At 34.9% G+C, this 18,028-nt stretch overlaps 1 protein-coding gene across 1 annotated transcript in view; it reads left to right on the top strand.

Moving 5' to 3' along the window:
• The window catches only part of kcnn2 (potassium calcium-activated channel subfamily N member 2), a 77,897-nt gene that overhangs the window by 45,464 nt on the left and 14,405 nt on the right, over nt 1–18,028 (top strand). Inside the window, exon 4 of the mRNA XM_088629939.1 lies at nt 5,847–5,988. Within this exon, the coding sequence (XP_088486065.1) occupies nt 5,847–5,988 (142 nt within the window). The remainder of the gene's footprint in view (nt 1–5,846; nt 5,989–18,028) is intronic.

The following is an 18,028-nucleotide window of genomic DNA, read 5'->3' as shown; positions in this document are numbered from 1 at the left end:
TTCTATTCTATTGTTAACCTCTCTCTGAATAGTAATCAAAAGAACAATACAGTATTCAAAAAAGCAAGGAATCAAAATGGTAATTGTCTTCCTACTACCAAAAACATATTGAAAGTTTGTCCCAAGGCTCACAACAGTTCCATTTCTCTCAAACAAGCAGGAAAGTAGACCACTTAGCCAGCCAGAGCTCGTGGCAGATATGCCTGCACTAAACCAGCAGATGGTAATGACACTGGATCATAACAACTCTTGGCTGCTATCAGTGTACAAACAGGAGCAATGAGCTTCATTTCCTATGACAAGGCCATTTCATATCCTAGCAACTGCATAGTTCCACCTACCACTCGCTATCTGTTAACTACATGGAGTGTTGTTTGATCCATACATCCATTTTCTAACTGTTTTATCTAATAGGGGGTCACAGGGGTGCCAGAGCCTATCCTGGCAAGCAACAGGCACAGGGCAGGATACACCCTGGATGTGATGCCAGTCTGTCACAGGGCACAAACAAACACAGACATTCCCAACAAGGTCAATTTTGCCAGAAGCCAATTAACCTACAAGTATGCCTTTGGATTGTAGAAGGAAAACGGTGCTCCCAGAGGAAATCTATGCGAATACAGGGAGAACATACAAATTCCACACAGACAACAACCCAGGGCCCCAGTACTGTGCAGCAGCAATGCTAATTACTGTGGGACTGTGCGGTCTGAGTGTTTATGTTTTTAATATACTGTGCTGCTCTGTATTGTTTATTTAAATTTTGTTTAAAAAACACAGGAAGAAATAACATTATATTAAAGCTGAGCAAATGGGGAAAGAGTAAGAAGAGAAGAGTAAGAGTATGGGATGATCTGCAAAACATGGTGCTTATTTAAAATCCGCTCCCCCAACTTTCCCAGACATTTTCACTCCAATGTCAAATGGTGAAAAAACTCAGTATCATGGGGATCACCTGTATTCAGATTCTAAAGTGAGGTTTTATTTATTTATCCTGCTTTTTTTTAGTCTTGAGAATTTTCAAGTACAAGGATGTGAAAAGAAAAGTTTAGTTTTAGCTATTAAGAAATGAAATATACACTATAATGAGATTTTTTTTGCCTCGTACATCTCAATTTTTGTCTTTTTATAATTTCTATTAAATTCATAGTTCACATTTTTAGAGCTCAAATCTTTGATTTTAAGCTATTGAAGGAATAATTTGTTTCCCTACTTATTGGCAGTCTGCATATCTTAATTCCAAGGGAGGTAGACTGTCAGCCAAACTGAAGCACCTGGGTTCTTGAAGATTGAGAGACAGATATTAATATTTTAATTCCATTTAAATGAAAATTCATTTCATACTCCAGTAAAATTATTCATCGAAAGAGCAGGAACTGCTAAGTTCTGACTTATTCATACTTGAATTTGTGCTGTCACAATCTGATTAGTGTGTCATCCGAAGATGAGTTATCTACAAAGAAATACATGGGAAAGAAAAGAATGCATACTGACTCCTGTCATGTATAAAAATAAATACAAATACATTTGCCTCATGTAAAACCTGTGACCATTGAGGTAATGTTTCTAACAATATCTAGATAGGAAAGGCAGACCATCCTTCTCACAAGCTGTGTGAAGCTCACAAGCTCAGCTCCTGGGCATGACTGGAAGTTTCCCCGACTTCCTGTCTGTTTCTGTCATAAAGCCTAAGTGTTGTACTTTGTAATTGTTTGAATCAATATGCTACCAAACAATAATGGATAAAGAAAAAAGCTAAACAAGACTGGGTCTGGTCAGTGGGCAAGTCTTGGGAGACCTCTAAGGAAAACAAAATGCCTGTAAGAAGTGGGGGAGTAGTACAATAAGTAGCTCTTTTCATCTGAAACAGCACTGCCAAAAGAATGCTCCAACATGTTACTGGGAATACTGTGCAGAATGTGGTGCTGTCATGGGTTCAGGACTACTGTGCTGAACATCTACTGGTGTGGATGGGTTCAGGACTACTGGTCTGTTCTATTTTAGATGTCCTGTGCTCCGTACATTTGCCCTTAATTCAATTGATTATACACCCAAGTGTACATTGCTGCTCTACACCCAAGTAGGTGTGGATGAAATGTGTTTCCTGCTGTAGATGAAGTACTTTTGGATCTTATGGTGTGAAAAACATAATACAAATGCCATAAATATTGATTATTTTAGTTTAATAATTTAGTGTTTATAATTAGGTTTTTACACTGCACTTATAAATACAGATGAGAAATTAATGTAATACAATACATTTGTATTACTAACAAAGCATAAATAAGTTTAAAAATATCCTGTGTTGGGTAATATTAAATGTAGCTTTTGTGGGACATAGTCACTTTCAGTGTCCATCTCTAGCAAGTCACTGAGTATATTTGATGAGAATTGTACACTTGTTGCTCTTGGTGGCAGGACTTGTGCCAACAAAATATACCATTTGCAAATATATCGGTAACTTGTTCTCAATTACCACCATTATCCCTGAATTCCCTTGTTAGATTGACACCCACTATCTATGGTTTGATTTTGTAGGGTTCAATTATTTATGAGAAGCTTTGTCAAAGCTCTTTATCATGATTTTGACATACTATGTCAAACTAGAAAGTAACACTGAAATTAGTCTGCTAAGTTAGTTAAGAAAGACATACTGTTTCTGAAATCAAAGTTAAATCAAATGAAGAGTGTTATTTCTTAGTATAGAGTATTTCTTCTTTGCAATCTAGGACTTGGGCTTGGTGTTATGGTGACAGTAAACAAATCAGAATATAAAACTATCAATTAGGTTGTCTAGGAATATAGTACTATTAAAATACTGTAGAGATTGGTAAAGATATTGTTGATATACCACATAATGTAATAAAGCACTGTTGGTAGATATTTACCAAGCTTTGGAAGTACAGACTGATGAGTAGGTGTTGGCAGTGTACAAAGAGAGTTAGTGAAGATGGCAGACAACTTAGAAGTCTACTGACTGAATAATAAATGAAATCAGACTTATCTTCCTGATGATCTGTTGCAGTATGCAAAGGAACTATAGAATTTAGTGTCTGTACGGAGTGTTTTTTTTTAATGTTATGTCTTGAAAGACTAGGTTACCAAAAACATAAAATCCTTTTAAATGACATTTAAAATACGACAATGCCTTGTATTATGACCTGGTAAGTAACTGGAGCTATTTTATGACATTTCCTTTTTTACCAGATAGTGAACCTGCCACTGTTAATTTTCTCTCTTTTATTTGTCCTCTGACATTCTTATAGTTATAATGAGACCTTATCTGATTTGAAAATACTGCACCAAATAGGTGTAACCTCTTTTTCCAAAGGTTGAGTCCACCAAGAGTTTGTACAGTAATTACTGCTAAGCTTTCTTTTGTTTTAAAAGGAATCTCTCAGCTCATGTTTAATGATCTTTCCTGTATCACACGAGTATGTCCTGATAAAGGCTTGTGAATACTTAATGCTGGAATTTAAAAGAAGTTTTGGAGTACAGAACGTGAATGCAGTTTATTGTATTAATTTTAAGGTTCTTCCCTATCATCAGGGACAGTTGCTGTATTTGGAGGACTATTACACAGAACCCTTATTTTTTGGTTTCCCTCATACTTGAAGGTCACTGTTCAATTAATGCTCTCTTCCTTTTTTCATTAGTAACTTTTTCACCCTTCCTGGTTGTAAATGACATTAGTCCGTGCTTTTATGTGTTGGCAATAAATGGTAGTAATTGTACTTGTGGGGGAAGGTGCTTGAAGATTGATACTTTCTAGTCTTAAAGTTTAGATGCTCTTTTGATCATAGCTTTTACAGCTTTTACTGATGTGCCATATAAATATAATTTCAGTATTTTCCATTCCGCAAAAAATCTTAATGGGAAAAAAGAAGGCAGCACACTACATCCTGCAGCTTGTACTGAAGCTACCTGAAAGCACACAATTTATTCTGTCCTTCTTATAGCTGGAGACAAGAACTAGACAAAAGTGCTTCATGCATTTTTTTTTCAACATGTGCTGTACCCATCAGCCTGGACCAAGAGGGATTTGATAAAGAAGAGGAGGAATTGGAGAACACCCTCAGAGTCAGAATTAATTTCCTGAACATGACAGCAGAGCAGAGGATAAGGCTTGATAAGCAAACAGTCTTAGACCCGTGTGAGCTGCTTCAACCCCAGCTGAGAGAGAAAGTCTGTGTAATATCACACTGAGCAGAACTTGGCTTTCACCTTGAGCTAATGTCTCTCCACATACTTTGCACTGCTGGCAGTACAAATCCATGATTTGATTACATAAGGAGTTTAAAATACAATTTGTATAGTACTGTTAAGTACTATAGCCTGATTTCATGGTACTGGAAAACAGTTTTGTATTCTATTCCCACAACTAGAGGTGCATCCATACAAATCAAATTAATCCATTCTGTCTTGCATGGGAAGGTAGAACTCAAAAGTTTTATTATTTAGGTTTGCAATATTGTTTCTAAGGAGACAAATAGTAAATTACAAATGTCATTCCATATATTCTTCAGAGATAGCTGTAAGACAGAAATTCTCCTTAACTCCATAAAATGTTTATAATAATCTTGAAATCAAATATTTATTTTCTTGCTGTTGATCATTAACCCTTCAGCACGCATTCAGTTAAATACCCTTTCTGATCAAGACCCCAGACCTCCATTATGGATTTATTCTTTTTGTCATTGGCCACAGTTCTTTCCTGTGAAACTGTGACCTTATTTCAACAAAAGATGCATAGTCTTCTTAACATTTGCTCTTATACATTAAACAGCTTTGGAACTTTATGTTTAGACAGTTATTAATCTATGAGCGAATTTTTGAGAAAATTAAATTTGAATGTGTAATAATATAATGAATTCTATCAATGCCATTTTTCATTTATAGGTATGGCTATACCATTCTACTTACAGAATCTTAAACATTTATGTGGTTCAGTGCTTTTGAATGAAGAGACTTGCTGTCATTGCTCACCAAGTGAAATGAATGTGCAGCTAATTAAATATGATACATCTGTAAGACATATCTCTGGATTTATTGGATTTGTCTAATGCCTAACTGAAGCTACAGTTTTAGTGGCCCATGATTGAATATTGAAGTAATATGTTAGATTAAGGGACATTAATGAAGCCCGCTTTCACATATCTAGAAAATTGTCAGTTTTAGGTTTATTGTCTTGTTTCCCCAATTAGTAAATTACCAAACCTTTTCATTTTAACTCCCTCAAATTTTCATTTTAATTAATGAATAATGAATTTATATTTTTTAATCAGAATAAGAGGTTGTACCATTGTGCTGAGCTGTTGAACTATCAAATGCTCAACACCTGGTTTTTATTGACAGTGCATTTTGTAATTGCCTGGACAATCCTGTAAGCTACTGTACTTTAATATTCCACTTCTGTCACATAATTTAAAGGTAACTGTTTTGAACATTTCAAACCCATAGCATTGATTTCACATTTTTAAAAGCTTATAGAGTAGCACAAAAATTTAGATTTTTCAACTTCTTTAGTTCAAAGCCTTCTTAATGCTATATGAATACGTGGACATTGATTTAGGCATTTCAGACATGTAGCGAGGATAATGACTGAAAAGGTATACATAACTATGGAATCTCACATATACTGTAGGATTTTAAACTAATTATTTCTTGTCATCTTCATCTGACAATCCAGATGTTAATATCCCTGCAGCAGGAAGGTTGTCTTTCAGCGAGCTTGTTTCTTTTTTAAGCACCTTATTTTTAGCCACAGTTTGTGACAATGAGTAGATTGTAGTTCATTTGCAATGTGTATAAGAGTTCTGATGTAGTAACTGTGTTCTGGGTTCCAGATACCATGACAACCAAGATGTCACTAGCAACTTTCTTGGAGCAATGTGGCTGATTTCAATAACATTTCTGTCTATTGGATACGGGGACATGGTACCAAATACATACTGTGGAAAAGGAGTTTGCCTTCTTACTGGAATTATGGTAAGTGGCATTTGCATGACCTTTTCTTTTATTTATACATCATGTGTATATATGAACAGCCACCAATGATACTGAAGTTTTATTTAAGCAGATACATCAATTGACTTTGTCCACTGAACCATGTTTGGCCACCCGTCACTGCATAAATAATGAGTGGAAAGCTTGGACTACTGGTAGTGCACAGGAGCTCTTGTTATCCCAACACATGGCATAAGCAAAGCACTAATATAAGTTCTCCTATGAGCTTGATGGTCCAGATTCTTTCAAGATCTTTATTGATTTACTTTTGAAGTGCATTTTAATACCAAAACGACACTATGCATTTGCACCTTATGAGTTTGAGGTTTCGAGTCATATTTGATATTAAAGGCTTTCAGTGCACCAATCTTTGCTTTAGCAATTCTCAAATCTCATTGCTTAATTTGATTCAGTCAAGACCAGTGACATTTAATGTGAAATGCACTGTTTTTGTCTTTAATTTACCTGTGTTACAGTACATCATTACAACTGGTCCTGTAGATAATTTTCCATTGACATGTGCATAACCACATTTGACAATTCTTCAAAGATACTGCACTACAATTATGTCATGGATTTTAACCTAACTAAAAGTACACAAGAAAACCTGATTATAGCTGTATAATAACAATAATAATAATAATGGTATCCTGTTCTTTTCATATTCTATAAAGTGAGTTCTATAAAAATCATTATTATTTCTTAATTATTTCTTGTCTTCAGATATGTATACTTTATCATTATGCAATTGTGTAATGTAATTGTTATAGAGAACACTTATTTGAAAAAATGTGAACTTTAATGTTCAGACGATTCAAATGATTATGATTGTGTGTACCATAAATGTGAACCAAGGTGGTCCAGTATTCAAAACATAACAAGGAAAAGAACTTGCAATATATGAATTAGAATTAGAAATGAAACATTCAGTGTACTGGTATTTTATCTTCTATTGAGCTGCATATTTAGTTTTTAAAGATCTGTTGCCAGTTCTGTTGACATTTTTTGATAAATTATGCTACCATACAGCTGATGAGTGGGTAGCTGAGATTTCTGAATGAACAGTATTTCAGAGGCACTTAAAACATGCTTCCTGACAGCCAGCTACAAACAAAAGATTTTAATGAGGCTCTGCATCTCTTTATTTTGCATTTTTTTAGGTCTACACAAGTGTAAAATCTATACACTAGTTTTCAAAGAGGAAAAGTGAGATTTAATTTGCTTTCTTTACAGCATACCTTAAAATTGTTTGCATTATCAATCTACGCCAAATGCAGGTCTGATTCAAGTTTTCTTAACATGCTGTACATAAAGAAAAAAACAATGCCGGTTATTTTTCATCAAGTCATGTGTTTTCTAAATACTTATGCAATTTACCTCTTATTACTCAAATTCACTTCTCGTCTGAGAGACTTGCAGCCTAACAGGACGAGAACTCTCATGTCTAGATGGACAATTGGCAATATTTTGAAACATTAACATAGTAGAACACTTGTCCCTATAGGCTGACAGTTAGACAAAAGGATATTTTGCTGAGCACTGGTGCAAGGAATGTTGCTAACAAGAGTCCACTGCAACTCAAAGCAAGTAAATAAATATACAACATTGTGGAGTTCTTTTTGCCTCAAAAGAATGGCTTTCACATGTAATGAAGAAAGAACAATATGTGAAAGTAAAAACTCCTCTGAACTAATTATAGGGTTTTCTAATAAGGAAGGAATAAGGAATAAGGTCTGCATTGGATTACAAATATATTCAAAAGCTCAATCTTACCCTTCCTCAAGAGACCCTTAATTAAATTGTGTGCTTCTCCATTTTGTTTTGAGGGAGTTTGTTTTTTTCTGAAGCCGTTTTTCCCATTTCCCAATTTTTACATTCAGCTGCTTACTTGCTATTAACAGTATGCCTTACATCAATATTTTTCCTTCCACTTTCCCCTTTGTGGAAATCTGAGCTTTCCCTACCTAATACAAATCCCTCAAGTGTAGTTGTTAGCAACCCACACGTCGCTAATAGCCTGAGCTTCCACTAATTCATTTTCCTCCCTTCTCCTAATATCCACCTCCATTTTTTGCCTCCTTTCTGGTCAAATCCCAAAATACCCTATCTTTCTCATACGTGATTAATTCCCATGTTTTTTTTTCAGACTGTCATTATTGAAGCTTCTTGCAGAAAAATCATTATCTCTATTTTTATCCACATATTATTTGTAAAGCACTTCCTACACACTGATGCTTCCCCATTTCACCCTCAGTTATGAAGACAATGGCCATATTTGTTTTCACATCAGTCTAAGCCATTCATGTTCTTAAAGCCGACTTCAACAGTTTTTTCTCAAACTCAAACCTTATCAGTGGATTTCCTGCAGAAAATGGAATAAGACTATAGATCAACCCTCCAAAAAACAGGAAATGCGGGATTTGTAATTTGTGGTTGGCAGAAAGGCAGAACGTTTAATCCAAACCATTTGGTATTACAAAATTAACATAACCGATATTTTCTGTGTTATTCTTGTTCTTTGCTCTTGGAAACCACATGTTTAGGCGATATATTTACTAAACCACTGGCTGAATTATAATTGCTAATAAGGAACTTTCACATTTCACATGAGTCTAATGTTATTAAAGTACGTTGTAATTTGCTTGACTTTGCCATACAGTATTTGAGTTTAAAGAAAATGTAAAATAATGAGTATCGGATAGAATGGACACCACACCTTTATTGCATTTAAAATGTGCCATAATTGGAAAAGGGCTGGTAACGCCTGCTGTAGGAAATTCCATGCTTGGGGATTCCTAGTGGCTCTATCAGCAGAGAACTCACTCAGCGCACAGCTTGGGCCTTTGAGTCCTTTGAATCATTCTCTGGTAGCTTGCGATGATGTAAGTAAGAAGCCTAAGACATTGTAAAACTTACAGCTGGATCAGTGGCTGTGTGGGGAGACATGTACTGTACACTCCTCAGTCTTCCTTTACTGCTTTCAAGATTGTTGTGGCAAGCTGAGTTGAAGAATAGGCGACTGGGAACTGGAAGAATATAAAATTGATAGAAGGTATTGATATCATGATGTAAAGCATCAGACGTTTGATATTTTATTTTTTAAAAAACGTGAAGAAATTATTCATGTTTGTCTCATAAAATCAGGATACTTCAAGGCCACCTTAAGGTGCGTCTCTCATGTTTCTCCCTCTTAAGTTTGTCTATGTTGAAGTCAATAGTGATCTACCTGCAAAAGTTGCTGAACAGGGACAGTCTTTATGATTGGAAAGGTGTGTTTGTTACTACCTTGTTACTATGGGTGTATGGGTTTGAATACTAATTCATGGATGCTAAGGTCTGTTTGAAAAGCCTTGTATAAATATTAACTCCTTTTGAAAAATATCCCATTCTCGTGAACAGTTTAAATCAAAACTTAAATTCTCAAAATAAATGCTTTAGTAGGTGAAAGATGTTTAAATATCAGCAAAAACCACAAAGAAAAATTAAAAACTATAATACGTTCATTGTATGAGTTTTCACCGGCATGAATTGCTACAGGTGGACCACCTTTGGCTGCATAGCTGCATTTTTTAAAAATGTTTACTTATTCAGTATCAGTCTGAGCATTCAGATTTGCTTAAACATATTCCCCTTAATTAATTTTGCATTAAGTGAATGCACTAATGAATTGCATTATATGCAAAATGTGCAGAAAAGAGTTCACAGTCTTCTGCTTTTCATGTCTTTGTCATATTTACTAGCAGCATTAAAAATTCATAGGCAGATTATTTTAATTGATCCAATGATCTCATCTTCTCAAAAGAAGACAAATAATTGGCTTCTACACCATGGCTGGGTAGCTTGTCCCATATTTCTACAAGCCTTTTGGTAATGAAGTGCCTCCTCATCTTGGTTTTAAAAGCACTTGCACATTATTTCCACTTATGCCCTGTGGTGGAAATGACATGGAAGTGCATTTAAAACCAATCACAGGAGGCACTCCTTTATACAATGTTTTGTAGACTGTTTTGCATCAGATTGAATAGTTTTCTTATCTAACTAGAACATTTGATCACACAATCCAGCTTCAACCCCCTGTAGAAAAAGAAAATTTGAATTTTGCTGTGATAACTGCTTGCCCTCAACATTTCAGCAATATGTACACAATCCTCATTTGCTCTGGTTTATTTGAGAGGAAATGTTTAATATTTATCCGATATTCTAATTGGCATTACAACCCATGCACCAGCAAGTTCTAATAGCAGATTAAGGATAGTAAATTAAACACGAATGCATTATTTTTCAGATGTTTGAATTTGTTTATTGCATTTAATTTAGTGCACAGATCTTATTACTAACAATTTAATTTAACAGTTGCCTTTTCTTATAACAACAGAATATGGCTTCAATATAAGAGGTTGGGTGGAACCTGTTTTCTCATTTGTTTGGCAAGGCTATTTTTAACAATATACTTTATAGCTTCTGTAATCATTATTACAGTAGGTTTTCTGAAAATTGGAAAGATATCAGAATATCCTTCATTTGGAAGATCTCATCAATTTTTCTTTGTTCCATGATTTCAATTATTCAAATTCTTCTCGGAGCCTATAAGATGCTCCGATACAGATGGTCGAGTTGATTATATTGTAATTTAGACATTTACTCATGTCTCTTTTGGGGTCAGGAGAGTTTGAAGGGCTCACTAGGTTGTATAAATATGTAAGAATGTTAGGAATACAGAATGAAGTGCATCTGTCAAATACTGAAAACATTTGTTGTGGTTTTTAGGTGCGCTGACATTTCATAGCTGTAGCTTTGGAAGATCTGTCCTTTGAAATGTGTGTTGTTGCTCCAATGTTGCACCTTCTTCAGCCACTGTGGGTTTAACTTGAAAAAGCACAACATGTTCTCTCTGAAATACAAGGTCCATGTGTCATTGGCGACATATCCAGGCAGGATATGTGTCATGCAGCACAGCTGTAGGTTTTAACTCACTTCACTAACCCATCTGTGGTGACAATCTTTTGGTTCCTACATTCTCCTCAGGTGTAAAATGAATCCCAGCATTTATAGTTTCAAGCATTCTTTTGCGAGCTTCAGATGAATGCATGCATTGGATTGAACAGGAGTTCTTAAGTCAGAACAATCTATAGAATTATTAAATTCTAAGTCTAGTTTAGCAATGTTAATATTCAGTATTAAAGAATCATAAAATGCTTGCAAGCATTTTTTTCAGCAGTCTTTCAGGTAACTAAATCAATCAAAGGGCAATGCAACTAGCCCTGTGTAAGAATGAATTCATTAATCTCTTCTTGACTCTGTTGTATCTTTCGGTCATGTTTATTGGCATCGGCTGTGTCTACTCCAGGTATTTATGGGAATATCTACATTATTATTATTTGCTTAGAACAGCTTTTATTGTTAAATAAGTGTTAAACATCATTTCATATATCTCAATTTTGACAAACTCCACAAAAATAAGATTGTCAACTAATATTAGGATTTGTCTATAATTACCCTAATGTAAGTTCACTGCTTGTAAGATTTGCTCTGTACTTTGCTCTGTGTTTGCAATCACATCCATGTTTACTTCAGGACTCTTGTGGTTTTATAAGCACATCTTATAGGGAAGAACAGCTTTTTGCTTTGTACAGTTACACTGTCATTGGAAGCTTACTGTCTGTGATTTTCTGTTATGAAATGGAGTCCAAATGATGTGTAACATGAAAGGGTTATCAGAATGTTTTGGGTTTCTCCGAATAGATGTTTTCAAACAGTTTTTTATGGGTAATAGTAATGTCTTCCCAATTGCTGGACTGCTCTGTGCAATGTTTTTATGCGCTTTTCTGGTATGTTTTATAGTAAGAAACCATCCATTTCCCAAATGAAAGCAAAAGTTTTTAAACCATGGAAAGTAGAGACATCTACCTCTCTATGTTTTGACTTAAAATGCATTCCCTATAAAATGTTTATTTCTATGAACCTTCAGTTGCCTTTACGTTCTACTCTCACAAAATAAACAGTGCAAATAGACTTTTACTATTCATAAGAATTTAACAAAGAAGTCTGTATATCAATGCGATATCAACAGTGCCAAAGGTATCCATGCACTACCTACCCAGCTTAAACAAATGAAATATCATCATCATATTAAATACCTACAGTATTCAAACACATGAAGTCAATATTTGGTGGAAACACCTTTGGCAGCAATTACAGCTGCAGGTAATTTTGGGTAAATCTCTATAATTATAATTAATTATATTATATTAATGATATTGTCCATTCTTCTTGGCGGATTTGCTCAAGCTCTCGCAAGTTCCTGCTGGAGCTCTTAAGGGTGGTATTGACAGAGAGATGTTCTGCACCAAACAGAAAACATCAGAAAAACAATCTATATGGAATAATCTATGGAATTTGGAATGATCTGTTCTGTATTGCAAACACCATGCAAGATATAAAATGGTCTTTCCAATATTCCACACAGGCCCATTTTCTGGAGTGCCTAGAATATTTCTGAATCATGCACATTTTTTCCCCAACTAATTTATTGAACTCTTTTGAAGTTGTTGACGGTCTTTCAGTAGCATTTGCAGTCAGTTTCCTCCTTGCCCGAGGCAGTATCTGAGTGGCATAATGTAACCTTCTCATCTTCCTAATCTGTGTCTTTATACAACCTTTTTCCCTGACTTGTTTTAAAAACCCTTCATAGTAGGGTTTTGCTAGAAATTCACTACCTGACTGAAGAATCTCACTGAGACAGTTTTTTTTTTTATTTTGAAGCCATGAGAACCACAATTATTGCAAGCAGACAGACAACTAATTGTGTGGCTCATTAATATATTTTTGTGCAGCTAAATTACGTTTGCCACAGCAAGGGGTTTGAATAGTCATACAATCAACACTTTTCCATTTCCATATTTATATTTCCATATTAATCATCTATTTTTGTCTGTTTTTAGCTTTGAAAGTGTAGAGTAGGTTGTGTACAATATATAGGAAATATTAATTTCTACTTTAAAAGGTCATGACTTTTTAAGGCAACAAAATGTGAAAAGACTGCAAAAGCTAAATACAGCATATTCTTGCAAGGAACTCTATATTCATTTATAGATATCTAACTTTTAGTATAGTACGGTTAAGTTAATATTTAACTTGTATAACTATTATTAACACTTGTAAGTATAAGCACTTGTATTTAACTTCTTAATATTTAACACTGGCCTGTGTATCTTTTTAAATAATTGTTTATTATTATTACAAATGCTTTACAATACATATTTTAATACTCCCATTTCAATAGTCTACAATAAGGAACATTAGTTTAACTCAGGTTCAAATTAAGATCATAAGAAAGGTTATACAGTAAATGAGAGGGGGCCATTGGGGCCTTCTAGCCTGCTTGGTAGCTGCCAGCTACTATAATTGGTCCAAGATCTCTGCCAGAGGTTTCTTTAAAAAAAAAAACAAGTCATCGAAATTTGTCATCGGCTTTGAGGACATAGCTAAATTGCTTGTTTCTTTGTCCTACAACCCTTTCAATAAAAAAATTATCAATTGTAAATGCAATTTCAAGTAGTTTACACTTATTGTACGTCCCCTGGTTCAAATTTCAATCTTCGGAAGAAGTCCACTGGGTTGACTTTGACAATGCCTCGGAAACGTTTGAATACCTGTATCAAGTCGCCAGGTCACCTCGCAGTCTTTTCTGTTCAGAACTTAAAGGGCTCAATTCCATTAGCCTGTCAGCAATTTATATTCTCTTAAACCTGGAAATGTATATGGTTACTATTCTCTTGAATGATTCCTTTTTTATAACTTGGTGACCAAAATTGTACGCAATATTCTAAATGAGGTCTTTTGCAGCACAACGTAACACCGCTAGATTTCAATTTCTTCACTTTTAACTATATATCTCTTCATTTTTTGGCGTAAATACTTATTCATATTTCAAATATAAATGATGTGGCAACATAAACACCAAAATCTTTTTCATAAGTATCCTCTCCTACTGTAACTCAGTGCTTATTATTTTTCTACGTACATGTAATGTCGCACATGTCTATCATCTGCCTAGTTTGGTTCGGGATTTTCTCTAACTCTTTTCAGTTTAATTTGTAGCTTCTACACTTCTTACTAATCCTCTTATTTTGGGTATAATCTGCAAAATTGACTAGTTTAATGCCTGTGCTAGAACACAGATCACTAATGTAATTAAAAAGAGCAGTGGTCCTAGAACAGATCCCAGTGGTATTCCACTAATTACATCACTTTGTTTTTAACATGTATTTCCTATACTGTATGTACTCTTTGTGTCTCTGTTTTCATTTTATTAACCAAATCACTATATAAAACACATGCATTCCCCCATAGTCAATTAAATTAAATGTTTTAAGGAGCTTTATTGAAAGCCTACTGAAAATTTAAATATACCATATTGTATGCTGTGTATCCAGCAGCTGTTCTTGCTTGTTAAGCAAGATCTCCCTAAATTGATGTTGACAATCAACCAGGACCCTATTTGCAAATATGTGATCTTTTTAGATCTAGTTTAGTCATAGACTTATTTGTCTGTAATTACTTGGTTAATTTGTTTTCATTTTTATAGATTGGTAGTACATTAGTAATTTTCCAGTCCATGGGGTACTATAATTATGACTGTTTGAAGTGCTGTGTCAGTGGCTTCTGAATCTCCCTAAGTGTCTCTTCTATGTTAATACTAGTTATAATAGTAACACTTTACATAAGCAGCATATTGTTTGTTTCTTTCTTGGTGAACATCCAAATGAAATTCTCACTTAGTATATCAGTCATTTCCCTATCACTGTCTAGAAAAATCCCATAATTTCCATTTGAAATAATCACTTAGTATATCAACCATTTCCCATTCATTTCTTTGTCTGGAAAAATCCCATTATTTCCAGTTATTGTCTTGGATACATTTTACAGATGCAGCCATTCAAAATGGGTGAGGTATTTCGCGGCATACCCCGGTGGGCGTGTCACAGTATCACGCGGTATCACGCATTTCACGTGTGTCACGTGACTAACTATCCGGCGTCGCCTTGTAAAACCGCCAGGGGGAGCTTAACCTCTCATGTACAGCATTTGAGCCTTTAATTTTGAACTGTGTATTACAGCATGTTAATCATCAGTCATTAAAATGTTGGTATATATTATGAAAGCAAGATTGCTCAGTTGGACAGAAGTACACAACCTACCTTTATCAGAAATATTTATGCATCAAAGCCTTTACTGAAGATATTACTAATAGTATTAATAATGGATGACTTTGGACAAGCTGTATACTCAAAGTATAATTTCTTTAGCACATTTGTACAAGCACTTGGAATCTGTCCAAGCCATACTTTGTCAGGCATTTTGTTTTACTTCAACGGGGCATAAAAACTTCCTTGCTTTTAACAGGGCGTTTCATAATTTCTAGCTACGAAAATGATTTAAAATGCGACACCTATCATTCAACTAGAGCTTAAAATATCACAAGGAAAAATACACACCGGTATTCCATTTCTCCCTAAACATTGTAAGCTTCGAAGTCTTTAACTAACGTGATACCGGAGTCAACAAGCATACTTTTAGAATTTGATTAAAAGGGAATATAATATGGAATCGCGTATCTAAAGAATTTAATAACGGTATGATTATATCCGTGTACTGCGGCAGGACTGTGTAAGGCTGTTTCGCCTACCTGAACATGCGAGCTGTCTTGTAGCCTACTGGTCTAGGTGCGTGACTTCCAACTGGTAGGTTGTGTGTTCGAATCCAGCTGGTGCTGGACTTTTATTTTAACAAACATTTCTTCGAAAAAATAGGTAAGCGATATTATGGACAATCAATTGACTTTTATATTTCAAAATATCGCAACATGATCGATATTTGCGATATTTTGAATATATCTTCCCTTCTGACAGTGGTTCCTGCTTCTATTGTGTGTGTGTGTGCAACAGTAAATTGTTATAGAGAAATGGAGGCGGGACAGTATGCGTTACAATATAAACATTTATATTGATTTAAATCGTGTTCTGATTTAAATCGCAAACGCGTGTTTAATTATGTGTTTTTTAATCATGATCAGGCTAATGCATTTCTACATTTTCTGTATGAACCAGCTTAGAGGTTCATACAGAAAGACAGCTTGTGTTTAAATTGAGTGTAAGGTAATTTATGCTTCTAAAGTCATGGTCAGTATTGTTGTACTGTGCTGTACTGTGTCACATTATTTTATAGCGTTTTTATTGCGTTATTAAATCCGGTGGCGCTGTGTTAGTTTCCTGACTCACATTATTTAAACTGCGACACTGATCATTCATCTCTAAATAAACTTTATTTTATATAGCATTTTAAGCGAATAGGTAATTAGATTGCTCATAAACCTAATCACTTTTTCTTCATAAACACAGCGTGATTGCTCTTTGAAAATGCTTTTCCTTTATTTTTAAAGTAGGCTCAGATTTCAACTATAGATCGTATTATTATAAACTTTCTTGGAAAAATGTATTTTATGTAAACCATGTTTGCTATTAATTCATTTAGGGCTAAAATACGTTCATTGTCTTCTAATCGAGTCGAGTTGACATTGGAAGCCTGCCACACCCGGACCGTTAACGCATTAGCACGTCAAAGCCCATTGAGCCAGTATTGGCTTTAGTATCCCCCCCTTCTCCCCTCAATTCAATTCAATTCAAGGTGTTTTATTTACATGACAGATGGGTACAAGCAGTGTTGGGTACTGTATGTATATTGTAACGCTTACGGCAGACAGGCACTGTGTAGGAGCCGACGCACCAGAGCAGCGCCTGCAATTTTTATATTTATAACTTAGTTTTTAAAATTAGTCAAGCAATACGAAGCATCTCCTTTTACTTAGTGCCTGAGCATACTGCAACGCGTGTGAAGCCCATAAACGATATTAATTTTGGAACTTAAACATACAGTATATGGCTGGTCTCGGTACTTTAAAGAAAACATACACACCAGTATTCCATTTCTCCCTAAACATTTTAAGCATCGAAGTCTTTAACTAACGCGATACCGGAGTCAACAAGCATACTTTTAGAATTTGATTAAAAGGGAATATAATATGGAATCGCGTATCTACAGAATTTAAAGACCAGACAATCGCAAACTCGTTTTCAATAAAATTATTTTATTCATTCAGCAGTTTGTGAGAGGGACATCCAGCAGGGAGAGACACACACACCGGTTTTCATTGACAACATTGTTTTTTTTTCAATTCCTCTTGTCTAACAGGAATGTTTTGTTTGTGGACAGACTGTTAGACAAGAGGAAAAGACTGCCTCCTCCTACGAAGCATTTCGTTGATCCGATCACGAATTCTTTTCCAGTCGTACGCAGCAAGGGTTGAGAATCTCCGATTCACCATCGTACTAATGGTTTCCCGGAGATTGGGTTAAAAAAAAACAAAAAACATACTAACTGTGCCATCCTACTCCTTAGTTAATACATTTTATTATTCATAAACAGTTAACATTGTTAGCAAAATATTTTGAATTATATTTAACCCTATTTTTTCTTTAGTTTTGTATTTAACTTATTATATGATAGTCAGACTTAATGTATATTTGAACAATGAAAATATATTTTTACAAGATTTTACATTAAGCACTTAAAATTAATATGGTTAATAATAGTAAACTGTAACATGCTGTAACAAGATCGGTTACAAGAAGAAAATGCTTTCAGAGAAAATGTTTCAACCAAACTTATTCCCACACACCCCGCCCCCACTACCATTAGAATATACACAAACATTTTAGCGTTTCATTCTGAGCAGAAGACTCTCACACCTGAAGAGTGCTGGCTGTGACGAATTAAACCGGTTTTACAGGTTTCAATCACAGACCATGTGACATGGGACTCAGTAAACTACAGTAACACCGTATTTGATAACGCTTTAAAAACGCTATAAAATAATGTGACTTGGCACAGAACAAGTTTACAACACAGTACAAAGATAAATGCTGACCATGACTTTAGAAGCATAAATTGCCTTACACTCAAT

The sequence above is a fragment of the Lepisosteus platostomus genome, chromosome 4, assembly GCF_059453375.1.
Source record: "Lepisosteus platostomus isolate fLepPlt1 chromosome 4, fLepPlt1.hap1, whole genome shotgun sequence".
In the NCBI taxonomy this organism is placed as follows: domain Eukaryota; kingdom Metazoa; phylum Chordata; class Actinopteri; order Semionotiformes; family Lepisosteidae; genus Lepisosteus; species Lepisosteus platostomus.
Note: the sequence above shows the minus strand (reverse complement) of the source record. Positions and strands in the feature narration are given on the sequence as shown.